This window comes from Pollicipes pollicipes, unplaced genomic scaffold, assembly GCF_011947565.3.
Source record: "Pollicipes pollicipes isolate AB1234 unplaced genomic scaffold, Ppol_2.1 Scaffold_6052;HRSCAF=7182_pilon_pilon_pilon, whole genome shotgun sequence".
Taxonomy (NCBI): domain Eukaryota; kingdom Metazoa; phylum Arthropoda; class Thecostraca; order Pollicipedomorpha; family Pollicipedidae; genus Pollicipes; species Pollicipes pollicipes.
In genome coordinates this window covers 22850846-22877515 of record NW_023596805.1, presented here as the reverse complement: position 1 = coordinate 22877515, position 26670 = coordinate 22850846, and the positions used below count along the sequence as shown (strand labels likewise).

Sequence of the window (26670 nt, the reverse complement as noted above, 5' to 3'; positions counted from 1 at the left end):
ATGCCCAAGGTACGAAATGTCCAAAATGAGAAATAACCTCCAAAATGGCTCAGAGTGGAGGTGTTCATAATGTCTAAAACACACAATGTCCAATGTGCAGAATGTTTAAGTCTCATATTGTCCAACGTACCGAATGTCCAAAGTACGCAATATCCAAGGTACGGAACGCCCAAAGCACACAATGTCCAAGGTACAAAACGTCCAAAGTACGAAACATCCAAGGTGCACATTGTCCAAAGTGCAGAATGTCCAATATAGATTCTGGGGCGGCCGTCAGGGTGTGAGCCCTCGCCCTTATTGGCAGGCAACAGCATCCTGGGCTGCGTCGGCTGCGCATATAGTCAACACCATTACTGCTACTCCGCCGGAGGCCACCGAGCCGCCGGAGCCGACGGACCGTCTAGAACCGCCGAAGCCGCCCAAGCCGCCGGAGTCCACGGAACCACCGGACCGCCCAAAGCCGCCGGGGCAGCGGGTGCCCCCGGAGCTGCCCGAGCCGCCGGAGCCGCCGCAGCCGCCCCAGTCACTAGAGCCCCCGGAGCCGCCGGGGCCGCCCCAGCTAGGGGCTACGATGCCCCCGCCCCCGCCGGGGGCCACGATGGTGTGTGGAACCAGCCCAGACCGGTAAGTTTAAGCGAAGTTGTCTGTCGTAGAGGACTCATAGTTTACTTGTCAAATCCGCATGGTGCGAAATTGTGTTATATTGGCTTTCGATGACGCGCATAAATCGCTTGCTTCGATGAAATTGAAATGTTACAAATGATCCCTATTTTAACCCAAAAAGCAAGGTTCGTTTGAACACGAACCACTGACTAAATGATAACACTAATCCAAAGCAATTTCACTTGTAAAGCGCCGACTCAAGTTTTGACATAACAAACCAATAGGGGTGCATAAGAGCACCGAGTCGTTGCTGACAAACATAAAACTGTGTGTGTAATGTAATGTTCGAGGTGTGCTTGCAGCGCTGGGATACTGACTTTTTCAGCTGCACGTGAATAATATCATACGCTTACCGTGATAAGTCGCACATAAATGGTGATGATGTGAAATTCTGCACTTGTTTCATTTCAACGCAGCAAATTAAGAATTTCAAACATGCTAGGATATGAATGCTGATGTGCTGTTCCCTTACCCCGCAGAAATGTCAGACATGCCTGCAGTCTGCAGCAGTCAGGTCCGCCGGGGCGCGGTTCTGTCATGCCTCCATGCCGACGGCTGCGTGCGGTGCCTGGGAACAATCCAGGCGCGCGCGCGGCCGGAAGGCGGGCCATATACCTATTACCTATTACCTATTTTATTACCTATTTATTACCTATTCTGCCGGGCCCGCTTCCGGGAGCCTCCCAGGGAATTTTTTGTAAATGCGGCCGGACGCGTTGTTGCGGTATCATACCGTTTTTGTTTGTTTAGTACGTCTGGAAAACGTTCATGGCTATGGATTTTCGTTATTACGTAGGGGACTGGAATTGTACGGAAACCAAAAGATACTGGGAAAATGCTACCACATAGCAAGGTGCAATACGATGGGAAATATACAGCATATTTCTATATACAGCATATTTCTCTGAAAAAGTTTGGAGTGGTCAATATTTGCAGCGTCAACACTTAAGCAAGCAAACTATAAGATTGAATTGCAGTCCGTCCTACTCCGTACCTTAAAACTGCTGAAGGACGGCTCCTTTAGTTTCATTCAGACCATGACAGCTTTTCTGCGTGGGCTGTGCCACGGAGGGGGAGGGGGAGAGGGGCCAAGCGGACAGGTTAAAGCAGTTGAACATTACATTTTCCTATTCGGAGCGAAAACTTCTGAAAAGCTTCACTTCCCCTCAGCCAAATCAAATATGTTACGTTAATGAGCTTGGGTGGTTTGTACTGTCGCTGAATCAACTTGGATGATATTGTACTAAGCTGACTCAGTTCGTTGGATTTTGTACAACACTAAAATGCGAAATAAGTGAGGGGATGTATTCCCGAAAAAATGCGGTTTCGTAGCAAAGAATTTCTTTTGACCAAGCACTTTTGTATTAGCTGCGCCAGGTCGGTCCCAACGATATGTACAGCAGGATTATGTAACGTGGTGACGAAGTGGCACTGGAGTGGCTTAGGTTTATACTTAATGAGCCCCGCCATGAGCCAAGAAAACGGCTAGCTAGGGTTTAACAGGGGAAATAGGCCGTAAAAATATTTTTCTGTGCTTCAAATTCTCTCCTTTATTCTCTACAAATGATTCACCCTTCGGTGCGTATCAGACATGTTTGGACGGCTGGCGAACTAATGCGATCGATGCATGAAGTATATGCAAATTTGCAGTTAGAGCAATTTTGCAGCGAAATTGGTCAACACTTTAAGCCATCGATGGTGCCTTTAAAGACGATCGGAAATGAAAGAAAAACAAAGTTGTATTACAACACATGAGACGATGAGACACAAAAGTAATTAAGTAAGCATAAAGATTCAAATCTGATCGGTGACGCTTTGTCATCAACTAACATCACTGAAAATCTGTGAAAATTAACGCTCAAATTGTGGTATTCAGCTTGACGGCGGGCGACGTTGGTGACCACGACGGTGGGCGAAGCGGGTGCTCCGAGCGCGCCTCGCCCAGAAGGACCTCAGCACACTGTCGATGATTACGCCGGTTTCCATCTCGGCATGGAATGTGCCTCGTCCATCACCCACGAGACAAGGTGCCACGTTCATCCGCAGATCGCCGGGTATGGTACTGATACTGACTCTGGCACTGGGGCTTGCGATAGGCCTACGATAGCCCGGGGCTCTACAGCCGGCTGCGGCAGGGTCGGTGGTGTCCTGGCTTCGATCTCTGAGGTTTCGTCACGTTCTGATCCCATCACGACGCCATCTCTCGAGAAGATCTGCACCACATTGCAAGATTGTCGACGAACAGCGAGCTATCAGTGGACTGACGCCATACATCTACGACGTCATGGATCATTAGCGCAAAAAGTGCGACACAACGCCATCCTAGGACACACCGCTCCGTTGCAAGAATCGATGAGAAAACTGATGACCAACGAGGATGCCAAAAAGAAACGCTCTGCTTAAAAGTTTTGTAAAAACTACGCATGTTACCACGAATACCGCGGTTAAAGACGTTCACGACAGTCCCGTGTCGTCAGGTGATGTGGTAAGCGGCCTTTATGTAAAAGAAGAAAGCTCCCACACAGCGATGCTCTTTAAAAGCACCAGGAACAACAGTATCCAAGGTAAAAAGATGGTCTAACGTTCTACGGTGTTTCCAAAAACCTCACTGAGATAAGGTAAAATGGTTTGTTTCCCCAAAAGCACGAAAGATCGCCATTACTAAGGCTCTCCATAAGATCGCACAGTACCGATGTGAAATCGATGGATCTGTAATGAAGTCGTAAGCAAGTTGCACGGAGGGGGAAAGCCCACTGGACTGACCACGTGGAGGGTTTTATGACACAAAAACTTGGGATCTGTATTAATGCCTAGGTTGTGCTGTGCCTTCAGAGGGTTGCAGGTGACAGCCTCACCGTTTGCGGGGCGGGGGTAAAACGGATACTTGGGAGAGGGACTGTGGGCCACCCAGAAGATTACAAATCGACAGCGGTCGTTTCTTGAATCTAGAACTCATTCTACCCGAAGGGTAAATAAAACTTGCGGCCACTGCGTAAGGTGAAGATACCAACAACCGAACACAACTGGCAGCATGCAGGTGTTTTCTTGACGCCGGAGGGGGGGGGGGGGAGAGCGGTGACCGAGTCCTATGAACTGGTGCTCGAAAAGGGGGAAGAACGAGCAAAATCGCTGATTTGGGAAGTCGAGCGAATGAAACAACAGCACCATAGCTTACGCCATGTGGGCATCGCAAGAATTCCGGGGGGGGGGAAATTGGCCCCCAAATACCCCCCCCCCCCCCACACACACACACGCTCTATGATCCAAACCCAGGCGCATCAAGCATCGGTGGTTCAGTGGTAGAATGCTCGCCTGCCACGCGGGCGGCCCGGGTTCGATTCCCGGCCGATGAATGTTTGGCTGAGTTCGACTTTGTTGTTAATCCCGCAGCAAAACACATGTGCTCCGCCCTGCAACGCCACTCGTGATCTATGCGTATGTTTCGCGTTAAAGCGCCAGCTGCTACTACACAACACGCAAAACTGTCGACGATGCGGTAAGAGATGATGCTTCCATCACCTGTCTGCGGAGGACAGTGATAGGTTAAATAGAAAGCTTTGGAGGGAGTTTTTCATATTTTAGGATACTGTAGAAAGCATCAGATATGATGAAACGGACTCACGTATGACTATTTGTATGCTTGTTAAAGGGAATGTTTCATATTTAAAAATATTTAAGCAAGGTGTGATGAAACAAGCTTTCTTATGGTTTTTGGTATACTTTTAAGCGGAAAGGGCTTCTCCAGGGAGCACAATTCTCCGTATAGTAGAAAATTGTTTAATGCGTCACGGCTTAATTACTTCATCGTACCTTCAACATTCATTTAGGGCCATTTGATCGCCATTATAACTGGAAATCGCGCCAACGAATGCCAGATATGAACGGCTCCACTTTTTTTACCTTTGTCGCTGCATGGCCTACGGGATGACAGGATTTGAATGACATTATTATGACGTTTTAAATGCTAAGGTGACTTTAAAATACCTGCCCCATTTTCGCGGGCGATTGGGTCAGGAACTAGAGTGGCTGAGGTCTTAAAAAGGGTAAATATATACCACCACCTGTCCCAGCAGCGCAGTGACAAGTCATAACATAAAAAGGCCTTTAGCGGTATGTTTATGGTGGAACAAGCACCAGATATGATGGAACAACCCTATTTTTGACTATTGGTATACATTTTAAGGGAAATTATTCACATTTGAAATTAGTGAAATAAGCATCAGATGTGATGGAACAAGCTCGCTTGTAACTATCGGTATACCTTGGAAGTGGAAAGGACTGCTCCAGACAGCACCATTCTCCGTTTAGTAGATATGCTCCACAATGCGTCATGGTTGTACTGTCATCGTGCATTGCACTACATTGATCGATAGCCAATTGACGGCCGTTATTACTGCAAGTCGCGCTAACGAATGCCAGACATGATCGGTTAGACTGTTTTGTCTTAATTGCTGGATGGCTTAGTAGAAGTAAATCGAGAAAGATCGGCCAGAGGCAGAGACCAGGCAGGATATGAATGACGCTCTTATGACGTCACAAGATCCAAGGTGACGTTGAAATGCTCTCCCCAGTTTCGTGGGCGTTTAACTCAGGAGCATAAGGCACCTTGAGGTCTTCAGCTAGCTGTTTAAGTCCAAAACCACACATAAATGAGGAGTACTTCTTTTAATCTGTTGCCTGCCAGTGCAGGCCTTATATCCAACAGAGGAAAGCACTGCATGGCATATATTCTTACACAGCACAATTCCTGGGGGTCGTTAGAAGACCGCGCATTAAAATGGCTGCGTTTGAGGCCGGTGGGAACTGTACGCGCACAGATGATATAATTCAGACCACCGCATCACATGCAGGTACCGACTACGGAACGCGAACATGAACCTTTTGTTTCTGTTCACCAGATCGGCAGGTGAAGGCGTACAGCTGTATAATGCATTTTGTTAGTGTCTGCGACTTGTTCGGACGCAGTCCTGCCAGTTCTCGATGGAAACATCACGTTCAGTGAAAGTAGAACAATACAATTCCCGCACCGCATGCATGTCAACATTCGGCAGCCGGGAGCAGGGGTTCTGCCAAAACACGACAATAATTTACAGCTGACGTCAGCAGGGGCGTTCATGTGCAACTGACGTTCGCAGGAGCGTTAATGTGTAGCTGACGTATAAAAAACTTTTGGTGACGTCATCAGCCTCTCCGGAGGCTGATGACCTCGCAGACGCTTCAGATAACTGATGCGATGCAACTATTTCTCTCCGCCAGGTAGGCTTCAAGGCCATCTACAGCCTCTGTGCTGTTTCTCTGGATCTCCAAAGAACTGCTTAGCTCAAGCCTTGTCTTCTTCGGAAGTGAACGTGGCAATAAGCTCATCATTAACTTCTTACAGTTTTGCTAACGCATGCTAAAGGTCACAAATGATTGAAATTAGCTCTGTTCTACTACCTCTATTGTCCATCAGCACGGAAGCTGCTCTGTGAACACTTGCCAGGACGCTGAGGAACCTGCCACGTTTCTGTTTCAGCTCCGTAACCGACATTGTGGCCAGACGACAGACAAACAGTAGAGCGCAGAAACAATGAAAATAACGTAACAGTGGTGTGTTTCACCATTTAGCGTCAATGCCAGAATCTTGTGTTTCAGGAATGTTCTATTCAAAACAGGAGCATGGAATCTATCTGAACCACACTGTCTGTCCACGCTGCTCTGTCAACTCCTACCAAGGTCGTGCGACAGACTGTTGCCAGCAGGCTTACAAAACTGGAACAATCCAGCACATGGGAAGACTCAGAAAACCGATTTGTACGCCCGCACTGGCTGTAGTGACAATATCACGCGACCTGTGACACAGAAAAATGATTCGACACAGAAGCATGGAATCTATCTGAACCACACTGCTGCACTGTCAACTCCTACCAAGGTCGTGCGACAGACTGTTGCCAGCAGGCCTACAAAACTGGAACAATCCAGCAAATGGGAAAACTAAGCGAACCGCCACAGAAAAATGGAGAACATTAAAACCGCAAACCATAATGCAAGCCTTCACACCCGGATGCGGGTCCCAACAATCCTTCTTTAATTTCGAGCATGCATGTGCACATTACGAGCTTGCATCATAACTTGGCTACGTGTGTTGCACTGTAGGTGGAATGAAATGGCAACTTAACTCGGTTCATGTGAGATATTTGGTGCATGTCAGGGCGCAGAAATGCATGTGGACACAAGTCAACAACTTTGAAACTGCCATCGACGGTGGAGAAGGACTGTGAGACATCTGTACTTTCTCTTACATACTTTTGCTTCAAAGGTTTCCTACTTGATACTTTTTCCAAAGCTTTTCACAAAGCTTTACGAAGCTTTCTGCAAAGCTTTCCTAGTATCGCCCTTAATGGAACAGGCGGCCTCCAGCGACGCATGCCAAATATCGCAGTACTCGCCACATCATCTGACCCCGAAGTAAGAGGGTTCACTGCGATACACTAGCGGCCGCACGGCGAGGTGGCGCCACTTGCCGGTAGTTCTCGCTGCTCCATCTATCGACGCTGTTCGCGTGCCATCTACGGATCACGCAAAGGCAACCATTATGCACGCGGCAGTGTGTTTCTTCAGTGTGTGTCCCAGCGTGCCCCATTGACTAACGGCGCAGCGTTCACTAAGTCATTCGCCACTGACGTATACAACATAAGGCCATAGGCGCAGGAACTTTTCAAAAAGTGGGGGGGCCAAGCTGCATCCGGAACTTTTTCTGGAAAGCAAGCACGATGACCGGGGTGAGGGGTGGGGTAGAGATGGAGGTTATTATCGTTTTTCATTCAAATGTCATTGCTGTTTTGCTAGATATGTACCTAGAGTTGTTTCTCACTGGTGCACAATTTTGCCTGTTCGACTCACCTACGTTATTCGGCAAATAAGGCAGCTCAGCTTCCCAGAATTATTCGTCCAATAGAACATTGTCTTTCTTGGGAAGGCGCAATTCCACGTACGGGTAGGCATATTGGGTCTTTGAGAAGGCATTTGCCTCCACATGTAATTGCCGAAATGCTGCCCAGACATTGGTTGGTAAGACATTTTTAAAGCGAAGCGATGGCTCACAGTGCGACGAATTTTTTACTCGCCTTCATTTCGCTGGCTGGTTTTCAAGAGACCCTCCTGTCATATGTTCGTTACCTGGGCCCTGCTACATTCCGTCGGCGGCGGCCACTGCCCTGGGCCGGCTGTCTCCCGCATGACTGACTGCGAACTGATCGCATCGCTGCTTTAATGTATATTTCTGGATCAGCATTACCACTTATTCGTCTCTGAAACATATGCTAGACACCTGCAACAGAATATTTTTCCGATTTATCTTTCCTATCACCACACCACTGCAGAAAAACCCTCCGGAAAGCTGCCTGCCTTAGGTAAAAATTCGCCCAACGGACATTTTATTGCCCATCATTCAACGAAGACTACTTGATTTGCTTTTGTGTGTAGGCAGTGGCGTAGCCAGAGCCTAGTCAAGGAGGAACACGTGGTTTAAAAAAGCCCCTATTATGGTGACCTCCCCCCTCCCCTAAAGAATCCCTGGGTATAGCTTGCTTCTAACAAGGGAAATGGTATTCTTCGTTTTTCGCTATATTTACTTTGTAACCAGAACAGAAAACAGAAGCTTACGTGAGATCAAATCTTATTGCATTTTGAAGTCAATTAAAAAGCAGGCGTTGAACGACCGCATGAAATAAATCACCGGCGCCTTTAATTTACAATGATTTAGTGAACTCTTTCTAAAACAATAGAATTCAGATTAGCCAAAATTTGTATCTGAGTTCTACAGACATCAAGGGCATCACGAAGGTGCATTGGGATCGATATGCTTGATTGCAATTTGAAGATGGAAATTGTGTTGTAGATCGAGTGGTCATGTAGATCGAGTGGTAGAACGGAGCTAACTTCCATCAGTTCTGACCTTTAGCGTCTTTTAGAAAAGCTGTAAGAAGTTAATGATAAGCTTATTGCCGCGTTCACTTCCGAAGAAGACAAGGCTCAAGATACGCAGTCCTTCGAAGATGCAGGGAAGCAGCACGAAGAGGCTGTAGGTGGCACTGAAGCATACCTGGCAGAGAGAAATAGTGACCCTTTGTCAGTGATCCTTCGTTGCACTGCATCAGCTTTCTCAAGCGTCTGCGAGGTCATCAGCTTTTGGAGAGGCTGATGACGTCACCAAACGTTTTATGCGTCAGCTACACATTAACGCCCCTGCGGCCGTCAGCTGTACATTGACGCCCCTGCTGACGTCAGCTACACACCATTGTCGTGTTTTGGCAGAGCCACTGCTCCTAGCTGTCGTATGCTTACATGTCTGCGGCGCTGGAATTGCATTGTTCTATTGCTGAGTGTGATGGTTCCATCGAGAACTGGCGGGAATGCGTCTGAAAACGCAGACACTAGCACAATGCATTGGTAACTGCTCACCTTTACCTACTGGTATAATGACCAGCGACGTAAGGTTCGTGTCCGCGTTATGCTGTCGGTACCTGCATGTGTTGCAGGGGTCTGAATTATATTAATTGTGCGTGTGCGATTCACACAGGCCTTAAACGCAGCCATTTTAATGCGCGGTGTTCTAACGACCCCCAAAAATTATGTTGTGTAAGAATATACGCAGTGTTTACGCTACGCAGTGTTTTCCTCTGTTGGATATAAATCCTGCACTGGCAAGCAATAGATTAAAAGAAGTGCTCCACATTTAGGTGGGGATTTGGACTTCAACAGCCAACTGAAGACCTTAAGGTGCTGTTCACAATCCTGCCCTTCTTAAGACCTAAGCCCCTTATGCTATTGAGCTAAACGCTCACGAAACTGGGGAGAGCATTTCAACGTCACCTTGGACGTCATAATAACGTCATTCCTATCCTGACATGCTATAAGACATTCAACGATTAAGACAAAACAGTCTAGCTGTTCATATCTGGCATTCGTTAGCGCGACTTTCAGTCATAACGGCCGTCAACTGGCTCTCAATCAATGTAGTGCAATGTACGATGACACACTAAAACCATGACGCATTGTGAAGCATATCTACTTAACGGGGGATGGTGCTGTCTGGAGCAGTCCTTTAAACTTCAAAAGTATAACAATAGGTAAAAATAAGCTTGTTCCATCACATCTGATGCTTGTTTCACCATTTTTAAATGTAAATCATTGCCTTTAAAATGTATACCAATAGGTAAAAATAAGCTTGTTCCATCATATATTGTGCTTGTTCCACCATAAACATACCTCTAAAGGCCTATTTATATTATGACCTTCCACTGCGCTGCTGAGACAGGTGGTGGTATATATTTACCCTTTTAAGACCTCAGCCACTCTAGTTCCCGAGCCAAGCGCCCCCGAAAATGGGGCACGTATTTAAAGTCACCGTAGCATTTGTAATGTCATAATAATTTCATTCAAATCTTGTCATTCCGTGAGCCATGCAGCGACCCAGGCAAAGAAATAATAAATGTCGAGCCGCTCATACCTGACATTAGTTAGCGCAATTTCCAGTCATAATGGCCGTCAATTGGCCCTGAATGAATGTCTGAGGTACGATGAAGTAATTAAGCCGTGACGCATAAAGACTTGATGTACTAAACGGAGAATTGTGCTCTCTGGAGAAGCCCTTCCCGCTTAGCAGTATACCAAGAATTATAAGTAAGCTGTTTCATCACATCTTACTTAAATACTTTTGAATATGAAACACTCTCTTTAAGAAGCATACAAATAGCCATAAGGAAGCCCGTTTCGTTTTATTTGATACCCACTACAGTATTCTAAAACATGAAAAATTCCCTCCAAAGCTTCTTTCTATTTAACCTATCACTGTCCTCCGCAGGACAGGTGATGGAAGCATCATCACACACGTCACATCACCACATCGTCGGCATTGTTGCGTGCTCTGTACCAGCAGCTGGAGCTTTAACGCGAAACATACGCATGTAACACGAATGGCGTTGCGGGGCGGACACATGCGTTTTGGTGCGGAATTAACAGCAGAGTCGAACTCAGCCAAACATGCATCGGCCGGGAATCGAACCCGGGCCGCCCCGCGTGGCAGGCGAGCATTCTACCACTGAACCACCGATGCTTGCTGGACACGGGTTTGGATCACACAGCGTGTGGGGGGGGGGGGGGTATTGAAGGGGGAGGGCAATTGTGGGTCAATTTCCCTCACCGAAATTCTTGCGATGCTCGAATGGCGTAAGCTATGGTGCTGTTGTTTCATTCGCTTGATTTCCCAAATCAGCAATTTTGCCCGCTCCTTGCCATTCTCGAGCACCAATTTGGGCATCATGGGACTCGGCCACGGCGCTCCCCCCCCCCCCTTCCTCCGGCATCAAGAAAACACCTGCATGCGGCCAGTTGCGTTCGGTAGTCTGTACCCACGCATTACGTAGTGGCCGTGAGTTTGATTTACCCTTCGGGTAGAAGGGGAGATAGACCCACCAGACCACGGTTGTCCAATTTGCAATCTTTTGAGTGGCCCACATCCCCCCCCCCCTGAGCGATGAGCTTGTCGCCCGCAACCTTTTGGAGACAAAGTACAAGCTGAGCATTTAAAGTGGAAGGTTAAAATTATGTCAATTTTAAAGATGTTTTCTGTTTATCCCTTTAGAGGTAAAAAGGAGCAAAGAAGATGAAAGCTTCCATGTTGCGCTCAGTGCAGCTTGCGGTGGTCATCACACTGTAAAGACACCGCGTTCTTGCTGTATCTAGTGGAGTATTTCTGTTTTTTTCGTTCACAATGCATCCCGGGAGGACCACCGACTTCGTCCTGTGTAGAGGGCTAGCGCTCTGGTGCGGAACTTACACTTCCCAATATGATCCCAATCATTTGGGGCCACATGCTCACGCTGCAAGCGTCAACAACCTCTGCGGCAGAACGACGATGGCGGGGTGTCCCCTTTGCGACTCACCCACCACGCTATACAGCTGCAGCGTTGCATGGGACCTTCTTTTCCGGCGTAGTGCTGTTCCGACTCCCCATGCAGTGTTTCCCACGGCTAGGTAGGTGTGTCCGTTGCTTCGTTTTTTTTTTTTTAAGGTGAATGCATTGTCATGCAGTGTTTCCCACTGTTGGATAGAAGGCCTGCACGTTGAGGCAATGAAATAAATTAGTGTTTCACATTTATATGGTGTCTTGCACTGAAACGGACATTGTGTAAATCTTTCAGTGCTGTTTACAACTTTGCTATTATTAAGGCAGAGGTCCCTCTAGCTCCTGAGCCAAACGCCGTCGAAAATGGTGAAAGTATTTCATAGACACCTTGACGTTCATGACGTCATAATAACGCCCGTTTAAACCCTGCAATATGGTAAGCCATACGGTGATTAAGGCCATTCATAGCTATTGGTGCTGTAGCTGTAGCTGACAATACATATCTGTTCGTATCTGGCGTTCGTTAGCGCGCTTTCTAGATGCAATGGCCGACAAGTAGCTCTCAATCAATGCTGTGCGAGGTATGATGACGTAACCAAATCGTGACGCATTAAGGAGAATATCTACCGAACTGATAATTGTGCTGTCTGCAGAACTTTTTTTCAACTTGAAAAGTGTGCGAATAGCTATGCGTGGGTTTGTTTCATCATATCTGATACTTGCTAAAAACGTTCAAGATTCAGTCACAACTGATAACTGATAAAAACTATGTTATATGCTTTGAACATCCGCACTCGCAAGTTAGAGCAACAACAACCTCGATACCCGGTGTGCAGTCTCCGTAGGCCCTGCGGCTGTAACATTTAGTGGTGGCCAATGAGCAACTGAAAAAGATGGCGCGTCTTAAGGAGACGGATGGTGCACTGGGTAAATGGGCATATACATTTAACGAACTGCAAATTAAGCCAAACATGGCCTTAATCTGAAAAGTTGGAGGGGGCAGTTAACACTGCCGCCCCCCCCCCCCCCCCACCTTTAAAAGTGGGGAGTCATGGCCTCCTGCCCTCTCCCCCTGTTCCTACACCCATGCATGAGGAATGATGATCACTCATGTGATAGAGCGTGTCATCTACTTGGCCCATCGTCCCGCCCTCATCACATCTTACGTTCACGGGCGAGGGTAAGGTGCTATTGAGGTGCGAATATCACGTGGATCCTAACAGCAGTCTAAAAACAGTGCAACTTTATGTGGGTCAATCTCTGGATATTCACCTTTAAGTGAGGTCGGGTCGCGCCCACGTAAATACCACCTCTCGGCAGCCGACAATCGCACGTTATAGCAGTGCATGCCTGACAGTGGGGACGTCGCCACACTTACCACATATGGGAGCGTGCACTGTGTTGCCCGTTCGGAAAAAAGCATGGTTAAGATATGGCCAGCGCGAGGGCGTGTCAGTAAGGCATACTTTTTTCCTGGATTTACGAAAGTGAGATCGACCAGTGCCCTTTTCTAGGTTTCATTGCTTTGTCAAAGCCGTGTCTCCCTTCTCATTACCGCTGGCTCCACTCGATACCAGGTGGAACGCGACCCGCCTCTGCCCCAAAACTAGGCAGGACCCATGGCTACACCTAGCGGCCAACTATTGCACAGGTCTCGCACAGCCTCAGGTGTTTCCCGGGGGCGTCAGCAGACAGTGTAATCACACGCCTGACTGCATCACACATGATTGACCTGAGGCTGTACCATAACCTGCTGCATTACAGGACGGTGTACAGGCCCGTGGTCGGCACAGCGTTGGCCGTGGATGCCTCTCCATTAAGACCCGAGATGATGGTGTCCGACCTGGTTTCGAATGACGTCAGCGGTAGTAGAAAAAACACTGGCCTTGACGCGGTCGTTTTTACCGATGGCGAATGATGCTGAAGAGGCAGCCCCATTGGTCAAGTCGCATCAAGAGTTTTTGGTTATGGAAGATAAGTTTTCGTGACTATTGTTCCAATTTGTTCACATCGATACTGACCGGCTACAGATCGAGTCAACCGTTCAATGGTAAGTCTACTACGCTATCCATTTAACCGTGCGTTTCAGCGGTTGTAATGCCGCTACATAAAATTTACCAGACTAACAGGTCAGCCAATTTAAACAAGAGGGCCACCGCTGGCGCCATTGAGACAATGCAGCATTCTGGAGAGGGAGTGCCCCCTCCTAGCGGCGACGCTCCTGCACGCTCCATGACGTAGCCTCGACCAACCCACAGGCATCGGTGTTTCAGCGGCAATAGCGATCGTCTGCCGCACAGGTGGCCCAGCTTCGATGCGTGGCCGATGCATTGGCCGGGATTTGGACACTGCTCCTAACACTGCTCCTGATACCCGAGGCGAATCAGTCAACACGAGCGGCAGCATGTTTCATGCCTCACATTCCCACCCACATTCTATCTGTTTGACAGTGCCGGTATTATGGCCATTCGTTACCTGTAACCAGCATCATGGCTTATAAGTTGATTAGAATATTGAACTAGATACGGACTCTGATAATAACATTGTTCCTTTGAGAATAGCAGAAGTGTTATTCGTTTCGATAAAGGTATGTTGCCGAAATATCAACGCAGGCATGTTTTTATCGATATTTCATTCCATTATCCTGGTTCTTCTCCGAGGAATTAGGCAGTCTACTACAGTCTTATCTATGTGAATATTGCTCCTCGCAAGTGCACTTAATAACTTAGAGAACTGTTGAACTGTTGGAGCCACAATACACAGAAAATGATAATCTATGACTCCCAGGGACAAGAAACGGGCACCCGGATGGCAATGTGAGGCATGACACATTTCTTCCTGCTTGTGTTTAAAGGTTCGATTCGAGCGTTAGGAGAAGTGTTCACGTTGCGAAAATGCATCGGCCAGAGATCAAACCCTGGCCGCCCGGGTGGCAGGCAAGCATTCTACCACTGAAACACTGATGCTAAGTGATTGGGCTGAAACGGGATTAGCGGAGGGTCGGTGGGTTGTTGATTTATGCATATTTGAGCAAGTTGAGAAGTGAGGCTTTTCAGCCGTTTCTCCTCCGAAAGGCAGAGGTAATCTTGTCCAGTGTCCACAGTGTCCAGGCCAGTCTTGCTAGCTAGACATTTTTGAACACCCGTTGGCTACAACTTAGTATTAGCTGTTGAGACACGCTGCGCGGCCTGCAGAGACTGCCAACGCCTGGCGTAAAGGTTTCTGTTGCTAAGATTTGGGAGTGCGCATGCTCGATTGTGTCACATAACTTGCATCACTAATCGATTTAAGTGGCTAAAGGTAATTGTTTCAGAAGCGTCATCATTTTCGTCCACCGATAGGCTGCGGCTAAAAGTTAGCCACTGAGCTAGCGTTCCGCGTACTATGGAGACTGCATGGCCTGGTGTAAAGGTTTTTTGTTGTCAAGATTTGCTAGCGCGCATGTTAAAAAAAAACCGTTATATAACTTGCATCATTAACGATTCTGACAAGATGTTGAACATTTCCAACCAACATGGCTTGGTTATGTAATACACTACTGTTGACCCACTCGATCTAACATATAAAAGTTTTATCTTCAATTTCGATCAAACAATATCGATCTACAATCTCTACCTTCGTGATGCCCTAATGTCTGTAGCACACAGATCAAATATTTTGACAAAGCTGAATTCTATCATTTTAAAAGAGTTCACTAAAACCATTGTGAATAAAGGTGCGGGAGCGATTACTTCACTGTGGGTCGTTCAACGTCCTGCTTTGTAGATTTAGTGACTTCCTTAAACAATGCAAAAGAATTGATTTAACGTAAGCTTCTGTTTTCCGTTATGGTTGCAAACAGTTAAACAAAATGGCAAGAAACCACGAAAGAAACGTGCCCCTTGTTAACAAGTAGTAGCTATGTCCTGGGATTTTTATAACAGGGGAGGGGGGGAGGGGGGGTACCACAAAAGGAGTTTTTTCAACCCCGTGTTCCTCCCTGGCAAAGCTCTGGCTATGCCTCTGCCCCACACAAAAAGTAAATCAAGTCGTCTTCGTTGAATGATGGGCATGAAATATCCGAGGGGCCCGTTCATACCTAAGGCGGGCAGCTTGCCTTAGGTTTTTTTTCTGCGGTGATTGCGCCAATAGGGAAGATAAATCGGAAAAGATTTTGTTTGCAAGTGTCCGACATATGCTTCAGAGAGCAATAAGTGTGTAATGCTGATCCATAAATATGTAGCAAAGCAGTCATTCGATCAGTTCGCCAGTCAGTCATGTAGAAGAGATGCCTGGCCCAGGGCAGTGGCGCCGGACGGCGGAAGGGTAGCATGTCCCAGGTAACGAACATATGACAGAGGGTCTTCATTCTGTGCCTTGAAAGACTTTTCGGGAAAATTTCCAGGTTTTATAGGTTCTGTCACACTGTTTTTGGCAGTTTCAAGCTTCCGAATCTTTTTCTGTCCACAGTGCTGTGATATGTGCTATCTCCTGAAAATCAGCATGCGAAATGATGGCGCATTAAAATTCGTCGCACTGTGAGCCCTCGAATCGCTTTAAAAAAATTATCCACCCATGTTCGGACAGCATTTTTGGTAATTACCCCGTGGAGGTAGATGCCTTCTCAAGGACCCAAAATGTCTACCTGCGCGTGTATTTAGCCTCCCACAGGAAAGACAATGTTGAATTCGACGAACAATTCCGAGAAGCTGGACAGCCTTATTTGCCGAATGGCATAGATGAGTCGAACAGGCAAGATTGTGCGCCAGTGAGGAAACAGCTCTAGGTGCATATCTAGCCAATCAGCAATGACATTTAAATGAAGAACGGTAGCAACCTTCATCTTTGCACGCCCCTAAGATTGGCCCCCCCCCCCCCCCCCCACTTTTTGAAACGTTCCTGCGCCTATGTCGTTATGCTCTATACGTCCGTGACGAATGAGTCAGTGGACGCTGCGCCGTTAGTCAGTGGGGCACGCTGGGGACACACACTGAAGACACACAGTGCTTGCGTGCACAATGGTTGCCTTTGCGTGATCCGTAGATGGCACCCGAACAGCGTCGATAGATGGTGCAGCGAGAACTACCGCCAAGTGGCGTCACCCCGGCGAGCTGCCGCTAGTGTAGCTTAGTCAACATTTTTATTTCGGGGTCAGATAACGTAGCGAGTGCTGCGATATTTGACATGCGTCGCTGCGAGCTGCCTGCTCTATCAGGCAAGTAGGGAAGCCTTGCAGAAAGCTTCGTAAAGCTTTGTAGAAAGCTTTTTAGACATGAAGTTCATCAAGTAGGAAAGCATCAATTAGGAAAGCTATAAAACAAAATATGTAAGAGAAAGTACAAATGTATCAGTCCATTCTCCGCCGTCGATGGTAGTTTCAAAGTTGTTGACTTGTGTCCCCTTGCATTTCTGCCCCCAACATGCAACCAATTATCTCCTATGAGCCGGGTTAAGTTGCGACTTCCTTCCACCTTCAATGCAACACACGTAGGCGATTATGTGCATATGCATGCTCGGAAACTAAAGAAGTATTGTTGGGACCCGCATTCGTGTGTTAAGGGTATGCATTGTGGTTTGCTGCTTTAATGTTGTCTCATTTTTCTGTGGCACAGGTCGCGTGATATTGTTACTCCAGCAAGTGCTGTTGTGCAAATCGGTTTACTTAGTTTTTTTCAATTTGCTGGATTGTTTCAGTTTTGTAAAACCTGCTGGCAACAGTCTGTTGCGGGAACTTGGTAGGAGTTGGCAATGCAGCATTGCGGTTCAGATGGATTCCATGCTTCTGTGTTTGATTGAACATTCCTGAAACTTGTGATTCTGTTTGTGAATAGAACATTCCTGAAACCTAAAATTCTGGCATGTACGTGAAATGGTGAAACACACTACTGTTGCGTTATTTTCATTGTTTCTGCGCTCTACTGTTTGTCTGTCGTCTGGCCACAATGTCGGTTAAGGAGTTGAAACAGAAACGCGGAAGGCTCCTCAGTGTCCTGGCAAGAGCTCGCAGAAGAATTTTCGTGCGGATGGACAGTAGAGGTAGTAGAACAGAGCTAACTTTCATCAGTTCTGACCTTTAGCATGCTTTAGAAAAGCTGCAAGAAGTTAATGATGAGCTTATTGCCGCGTTCACTTCCGAAAGAAGACAAGGCTCAATCTACGCAGTTCTTGGAAGATGCAGGGAAGCCGCACGAAGAGGCTGTAGGTGACACTGAAGAGGCTGTAGGTGTTCTCGTCTGTCGGATATGAAGCCTGCACTGGCAGGCAATGGATATTAAAAGAAGTGCTCCACATTTATGTGGGGGTTTTGGAGTTAAACAGCCAACTGAAGACCTTAAGGTGCTGTTAACAATCCTGCCCTTCTTAAGGGCCAAGCCTCTTATGCTCCTGAGCTAAACGCCCGCGAAACTGGGGAAAGTATTTCAACGTCACCTTGGATCCTGTGACGTTATAATAACGTCATTCAAATCCTGCCATGTCATAAGCCATTCAGCAATTAAGACAAAAGAGTCTAGCCGTTCATATCTTGCGTTCGTTAGCGCGATTTTAAGTCCATAAGCGGCCGTCAATTGGCTCTCAATCAATGTAGTGCAATGTACGATGACACAATAAAACCATGACGCATTGCGTAGCATGTCTACTAAACGGAGAATGGTGCTATCTGGAGCAGTCCTTTCCGCTTAAAAGTATACCAATAGTCACAAGCGAGCTTGTTCCATCACATCTGTTTCACTTTGTTTCAACTTCTTTCACCAAATCTTCGGCTTGTTTCACCATTTTCAAATGTGAATCATTCCCTTCAAAGTGTATACCAATAGTTAAAGATTAGCTTCTTCCATATATCTGCTGCTTGTTCCACTGTAAACATACCCCTAAAGGCCTATTCATATTATGACCTATCATTGCGCTGCTGAGACAGGTGGTGGTATATCTTTACCCTTTTTAAGACCCCAGCAACTCTAGTTCCTGAGCCAAGCGCCCGCAAAAATAGGGAATTATTTCAAAGTCACCTTAGCATTTGTAACGTCATAAGAATGCCATTCAAATCTTGTCATTCCGTAAGCCAGGCAGCGACAAAGGCAGAAAAAATGTCGAGCCGCTCATATTTTTTTCATTTACATTTATCACTGTACATCATCGACATACCGCACCATAGCTACGCCATTCGGGCATCGCAAGAATTCCGGGGATGAGAAATTGACCCCCCATCTGCCGCCCCCCTTCAATACCCCCGCCCCCCCCCCCCCCCCCCCCCCCCCCATGTTCCGTGATCCAATCCACGCACATCAAGCATCGGTGGTTCAGTGTAGAATGCTCGCCTGCCACGCGGGGCGGCCCGGGTTCGATTCCCGGCCGATGCATGTTTGGCCGAGTTTGACTTTGTTATTAATCCTGTCGCAAACGTGTGTGTCCTGCCCAACAACGCCACCCGTGTTATATGCTTATGTTTCGCATTATTTACATTTTTACGACATTCGTTAGCACGATTTCCAGCCAGAATGGCTGTCAACTTGCCCTAAATAAATGTTTAAGTTACGATGAACTAATTAAGCCGTGACACATAAAAGACTTCATCTACTAAACGGAAAATTGTGCTGTCTGGAGAAGTCCTTTCCGCTAAGAAGTATACCAAAAATTATAAATAAGCTTGTTTCATCACATCTTGCCCAAAGATTTTTCAATATGAAACATCCCCTTTAACAAGCATACAAATAGTCATAAGTGAGCTCGTTTCATTGTATCTGATGCTTGCTACAGTATCCTAAAATATGAAAAAATTCCCTCCATAGCTTCTTTCTATCTAACCTATCACTGTCCTTCGCAGACAGGTGATGGAAGCATCAGCTTTCACCGCAGCGTCGACAGTGTTGTGGGTTTGTGCAGTAGCAGCTGGGGCTTTAACGCGAAACATAAGCATGTAACACGGGTGGCGTTGTTGGGCGGAACGCATACGTTTTGTGGTGGGATTAACCAACAGAGCCAAACTCGGCCAAACATGCATCGGCCGGGAATCGAACCCGGGCCGCCCGCGTGGCAGGCGAGCATTCTACCACTGAACCACCGATGCCTGGTGTAAGTGGGATTGGATCACGGAACGTGTGGGGGGCGGGGGGGGGGGGGTATTGAAGGGGGGCGGCAGTTGGGGGTCAATTTCTCTCCCCGGAATTATTGCGATGCTATTGCGATGCTATTGCGAATGGCGTAAGCTATGGTGCTGTTGTTTCATTCTCTCGACTTCCCAAATCGGCGATTTTGCCCGCCCCTCGCCATTCTCGAGCACCAGTTTGGCCATCGTGGGATTCGTCCCCCCCCCCCCCCCCCCGGCGTCAAGAAAACACCTGCATGCTGCCAGTTGTGTTCGGTTGTTGGTATCTTCACAGTGGCAGTGGCCGCAAGTTTTATTTACCATTTGGGTGGAATGAGACTTAGATCCAAGAAAGGACGGCTGTCGATTTGTAATCTTCTGGGTGGCCCACAGCCCCTCTCCCAATGCCCGTTTTACCACCGGCCATCCCCCCCCCCCCCACCCCCACCCACCCGCCCGCAAGTGGTGAGTCTACCACCTGCAACACTCTGGAGACAAAGTATAAGCTGGGCATTGACATAGATCGCCAGTTTGTGTGTCATGAGACACACAATGAGGCCGGTATAGTGGACTTCCCCCCTCTCCGTGCAGCTTGCTTACGACTTCATAACATATACATCTATTTCACACGTGTACCGTGTAATCTGAGACTTACCAATGGTAATCATTCGTGTTTTTAGAGAAACAAACCATTTTGACCCTATCTCGGAGGGGTTTTTGGAAACACCGTAAAATGTTGGACATCTTTTTACCTTGGATACTGTTCTTCCTGCTGCTTTTAAAGAGCATCGCTGTGTGGGAGCTTTCTTAAAGTACATGGAGGCCGCATACCATATCACCTGGCGACACGGGACTTTCGAGAAGGTCCTGAAGCACGGCATTCGTGGAAACAAGCATCGCATTTACAGTACTTTTTAGCAGAACGTTTTTTTGGCATCCGCGTTGGTCATCAGTTCTCTCACGGATTCTTGCAACGGAGCGGTGTGGGTGGCGTTGTAAGTGTTGCAGTTCTTGCCCTAATGATCCATGACGTCGAAGATGTATTGCGTCAGCCCACTGGTAGCTCGCTGTTCGTCCACAATCTTGCAATGTGGTGCAACTCTTCTCTAACCTCAGCGGTGGAGCGTCAGTTGACACTAGCTGTAACACGTTTGGGGCCGACGCACTGAGCTGCGCAGACAGGTGGCGGAAACCAAGAAGGCTGTCGAATTGCGAAGCGTGCTGAGTGTATTATCATGCAAAACAGACACCTTGTAAGATCACGACTTGCAAGGTGAGGTGTGACATATCCCTTCCCCTTGTGTTGACAATTCCACTGCGGGTGTGAGCGGCAGTATTTTATAAATAAAAGTGCATCGGCCGGGAATGGAACCCTGGCCGCCCGCACGGCAGGCGAGCATTCTATCGCTGAACCTCCGTCGTGAAATGAGTAAGTTGAAACAGAGACACATTGCAATAGACTCCGAACGGCGCTGAACGAGGCCTGAAAACAATCGCCCGATGTCGGCATGGGTATGACATGTGTCATGCGCGTCTATCTCACCTATATACACCAGAGGCTTGGTGAGATTACCAACGACATGGCGTGGAAGAGTCAGCTCAAGATGCCGTTGCTTTGATCGGTGCTTAAAGCCAACGAGAAGCTTTTCGCCCAGAGGCAATCGGACCGCTTAGTAAAGCATATCGGAGAGGTCACCATGGACCATACGACCCGAATTATGGTGAGGAGAGCAGTTGAAAGTAGAAAAAAAAGTTCAACAGCGTCACCGATGGCGGAAAAGACAGGCTGCCGACAAACGCCAGCGCACTGCACATCCTTGCATACATGCGACAGATGGTCTACGTCGCAGCAGAAATCATCTCAGGAATACGGGCAGGATTCTTCCGTCAGGTTATCCCGCAGGAATTCTGTCGGGCGCAGCGGACGTGCAAGGACTCATCATCAGCCATGCGGGTGGAAAGACAAAAAGATGAGAAAAAAACTCACGAACCGGTGTCATCATCTCGGCCAAGCTGGAAAAAATCTGCCTTTTCTGAAATACCTGCGCAAGCACCTGTGGAGCAAGGGTGAGTTGGACAACGACCGCCTCCTTCCATTGGTTTATATTTACCGGCGACCGCAGCTGCAGTTTGATATCCCTACCATCGCCCACGTTAACTATGCCCACGTGGTTCGGGCTTACCGAGGACGGCGCCATCATGTGCTCCTCACCCACACCGCGAGGCCCAGGGCGCCCTGAAGGACACCACATCTCTTGAATCAGCCCGGCACTGCCGTCACAACTACGCGACAGCGGTACGGTACTATGACGTTCTGGACCACGCCATCCAGTCTTCTGTCATGAGGTCGGCGAACGGCTACTTCGGCTTTGAGAGCAGCAGCAGCATCGAAGAGGACACTAACGACCACCACGTGGTGCACGCTCTAGACGCTCTGCCGTCTAAGGGCGCCGCCCAAAGAACAGGCGTCGAGCCGCAGGTACCGCCCCTTGAGGCGCCACTACCAGAACGTGGAGAAACCTCAGAGATCGAAGCCAGGACACCACCAACCCTGCCACAGCCAGCTGTAAAGCCCCAGGCTATTGTAGGTCTAGCGCCAGCCCCAGTGCCAGCGTCATTATCACTGCCATCCCCGGCGACACTGCAGAAGAATGTGGCACCTTGTCCCGTGGGCGGTGAACGAGGCACGTGCCACGTCCAGATGGAAACCAGCGTAATCACCGGCAGCGTGCTGAGGCCCTTCTGGGCGGAGCGCGCTCAAAGCATCCGCTTCGCCCACCATCGTGAAGAAGGACAGCCGTGTTCGCCCGAGTCACTGATTCTTGCAAAATTCCTACCGCTTTTCTTGTGGCATTGTCACTTTCACTTTCGATGTATCAGCGTGTTGGTGGGACATATGAAACGTTTAGTTCTGAGTCAATGAAGTATCCTAACCAGCCTTCGCAGGAAGGCTTGCTCGGGTCCTCCATGGAAGGCGAGTGGTCGGCGCAAAAACGGTATAATAAAGAATAAAACTATGAAGAAGTGAAATTGAGCAAATGTTCAAAGCCAGATATTGACGGTGTTTATAGCAGAATGAGAACGCGCGGGTGATAATTCCCTATCGCCCTAAGATATCACTATCAGACTATTTCGGAGCTGAAATATGGGTCTCGACTCTCTGACTGGCAGAAATTACAAAACTTGCGAAAAATCGGCCGGATTTACGGAAAAATTCTGCTGTTTTATATTATGTCCAAGTGTGTCCAAAATTAGACCTAACTTCCAAAATGGCCCAGCGTGGAGGTGTTTATCATGTCCAATGTACGCAATCTCCAAAGTACACAATGTACAGAGTACACAATCCCCAATGTACGAAATGTCCGAGGTTCATAATGTCCAAAGTAAAAAACGTCCAAATGAGACAGTGTCCAAAGTACGGAACGTCGAAAGCACACAATGTCCAAGGTACGCAATGTCCCAAGTACACAATTTTCAAAGTGTACTTTGATGGTGTCCAAGGTGTAAAAAGAATCAAAGCAACTTCAATAGGATAAGTCAATAGGAATTTCGCAACCACATTGCTGGGAAAATGCCAGATATATTTCAATTGTGATGCAGTTGTAAGCATCGATGGGTATTTTTTACAACAACTACACGAAAGCAATCGGTTCATCCCATCGTGGTCAAAAAACGAGCTTAGGTTAAATTGTTAAGTTGTCCTAGGTTGTTAACAATGCAGGTGTGATCTCCGCACCAACACGTGTCCAGCACCGGATTTGAGCAACATCTGTATGGCTGACCATGCGTTGTTGTGTCGTTCGTGTCAATGACAAGCTGCGATCACGCCTCGATTAATGATTGTGTACTTGTCATTACATTTTGTGCATATCATCTCTTCTCCAGTGGTGTTATGCTCAGAAACAATGGTGACTTGCTTACGTTTTTTCTTCCATTGCATTGCGCCTCGCTAAGTGACGGCATTCTCCCAGTATCTTCTAGTTTCCTTACACCTCCGCCCCCTCCCCCCCCCCCCCCTATGTAGCAACGGATGTGCATAGTCATGCACGTTTTCCAGATATATATTTTTTAAAAAACGTTGGTATGCCGTAACAACACATCCATCCGCATTTACAAAAAAAAAAATATTCCGGGATGCTTCCAGAAGCGTCCTCGGCAGAATAGGTACCTCGCCTGCTTCCCGGCCGGCCGCGCCTGGATCGTTCACAGGCACCGCACGCAGCCGTCGGTATGGAGGCATGGCAGAACCGCGCCCCGGCGGACCTGACTGTTGCAGACTGCAGGCATGTCTGACATTCCTACGGGGTAAGGGAGCAACACATCAGCATTCATAGCCTAGCATGTTTTAAATTATTCACTTGCTGCGTTGAAATGAAACAACTACAGAATTTCACATGATCACCAGTTGTGTGCGATTCATCACGATAAGCATTCGCTATTATTTACGTGCAGATGAGGCCGTCAGTATCCGAGCGCTGCAAACACGCCTCCGACAATACATTACACACAAACAGTTTTATTTTTGTCAGTAACCAGTCCGTCCCGTCCCGGTGGCTCAGTTGGTCAGAGCGCCTGTCTCCCGATTCACCCACCCGTGGCGGGGTGGGCTCGAGTCGCTTTAGGCGCTCGCTGTTTGTCCTTGGCAGGTATGGCCTGCGGCCGGTGGCAGCGGTCGCGCTAAAGGTCAGTTGACGTCAGAGGGCAGGACGGACCGTGCCGAGCATTGCGGCACGTTAAGCTTTCGCCACTAAATTCTGCCGTTGCCTGGAATTGCGCGATCGGATTGTAGGGGTCAGGGCTCACACAACAAGCACTGCTTAGCGTGAGCACTGATCCCAGAAATCCATCCATTAAAGTTCGGATCAAGTTTCTAAAAAAAAAAACACTCGCTGCTTTTATGCACCCCCGTTGATTTGTTATGTCAAAACTTGAGTCAGCGGTTTACAAGTGAAATTGTTTTGGGCTAGTGTTATCCATTAGTCAGTGGTTCGCGTTCAGACGAATCTTGCTTTTTGGATAAATAAGAATCATTTCCAACATTTGAAGTTTATGGAAACAAATGGTTCATGCGCGTCATCGGAATCCAATATAACACGATTTTGTACAACGCGGTTTTAACAAATAAACTATAAGTTCTCTACGACAGATAATTTCGCTTAAACTTCCCGGCCTGGGCTGGTTCCACAGGCCATCGTGGCCCCCAGCGGGGGTTGGGGGTATCGTGGCCCCTAGATGGTGCGGCCTCGGCGGCTCCGGGAGCTCTCGTGGCTGGGGCGGCTCCATCCGCCTGGGCAGCTCTGGCGGCACCGGCGGCTTCGGGAGCTCTCGTGGCTGGGGCGGCTCCAGCGGCTCCAGCAACTCCAGCGGCCGGGGTCGCTCCGGCCGCTCGGGCAGCTCCGGGAGCACCCGCTTCCCCCGGCAGCTTTGGGCGGTCCAGCGGCTTGGGCGGCTCTGGCGGCTCTGGGTGGCCTGGGCTGGGCTGCGGCCTGGGCTGCCTGGGCTACTACCGGGGGCACCGGGGGCCATGACGTCTCCAGCGGCCCTAGCGGCTCTGGGGGCTCTGGGTGCTCCAGCGGCCTGGGGAGGTTCGGCGGCTCCGGCGGCTCCGGCGGCTCCAGCGGCTCCGGCGGCCAAGCCGCTGGTGTTATCATAAAGACCTTCCGGCACTGGCTCACATGAGCAGCCAGGTCAGCTGACGGGTCATCAGCTGATTCATGCCCTATCCCGCGGGGCGGTAACCACTCATCTAGACACTCACGCGTGTGGATCGCCGTCATGATGAAATAGACTAGCTGAGCCGAGGTCCAGCCCGTCAGAATAGAGCACGGTGCGGTCTGGTTGCATAATGGGTTGTGTGCGTGACACCTCGTTAAGACGCAGTGACCTACGTTGCAGCCGTGCTGGACCACTCGCGTCAGGGATGAGTGACGGCGAGCAGCTCGGACGCTCGGAGGCACTGATGATGCAGCAGTGTGAGCAAGCGGCGCAATGGAAGGAGCGGCTCGCCCCCATGCTGGAGCGGGTACTTGCCAGCCAGGAGCGGCCGCCAGCTGGGGTCGAGACCAGGAGCGGAGCTACAAAAGAGTAACTACCGGAGGCAGCTACACTTAATTGAACATAACATATCAGTATTCATTCTGTACCTTGTACCATTCTGACACTCTCTATCTTTGGACAATATCGTACGGACCCATTAGTAGCATGTTTTACTTGATTTATCATTTATGCTGATCCATGCATCATTGTCTGGCCTATCGTAACACCTAACGCTGGGTGCGGGTTTTACCCGCCACCATTGTACATTTAGGTTTGTGATCTTTGGCACTTGTAAATGCAATTTACCTCGCACCTTTCTAACAAGCCCACCTACCACCTCTTCCCCCCCCCCCCTTCAAAAGCTTGCTCTTGATCCAGCCCACAATTTCTGCCCTACATCGCCACCTCATCAGCAATGCAATTCTACTTTCACAGGGTGGGGGGCATCCACTCTGGTGGGTGCGAGATACGCGCCTGTTTGGGTGCATGAAAAACACATTGAAAAACGTTAAGCGTGAGTTCGTATCTCCTGCAAAAAGAATGTTGTGTGGTCTCAGACGACACCTGCATGTGGCCTGTTGTGCTCTGTTATCTGTACGCGCATATGATGAAGTGGTCTGAATTGAATTAATTGCGGATGTAGTCCGGTCCTCCCAGGCAATAAAGGCAACCGTTTTAGGGCGCGGTGTCGTTCCGTCCCCGCCCCCCTCCCCCTACATTGTATTTTGTATGAAGACATGTCACGCACTGTTTCCCTCTGTTGGATACAAGGCCTGCACAGGCAGGCAATGGCAATGGATTAAAAGGTGTGTTACACATCTGCATGGGGTTTTGGACTGCAATGAACATTTTGAAGGCCTTTCGGTGATGTTGACAACTTTGCCCCTCTAAAAACCTAAGCCCCACTGTTTTCTGAGCTAAACGTCCGAGAAAATGGTGAGTGCGTTTCAAAGTCACCTTGGCCTCCATGACGTCATAACAGCGTCAATAAAATCCTGCCATATGGTAAGCCATGCGGCGA

General features: G+C 48.4%; 1 protein-coding gene across 1 annotated transcript; it reads left to right on the top strand.

Annotated features, from left to right (window-relative positions):
• LOC119104364 (anther-specific proline-rich protein APG-like) lies at window positions 1–25701 on the top strand. The gene is made up of 4 exons (XM_037228060.1): window positions 1–9; window positions 305–601; window positions 21946–22092; window positions 25552–25701. The coding sequence occupies exons 1-4, from the start codon at window positions 1–3 to the stop codon at window positions 25699–25701; spliced, it is 603 nt and encodes a 200-aa protein (XP_037083955.1).
• Window positions 25702–26670: the final 969 nt, after the last annotated feature.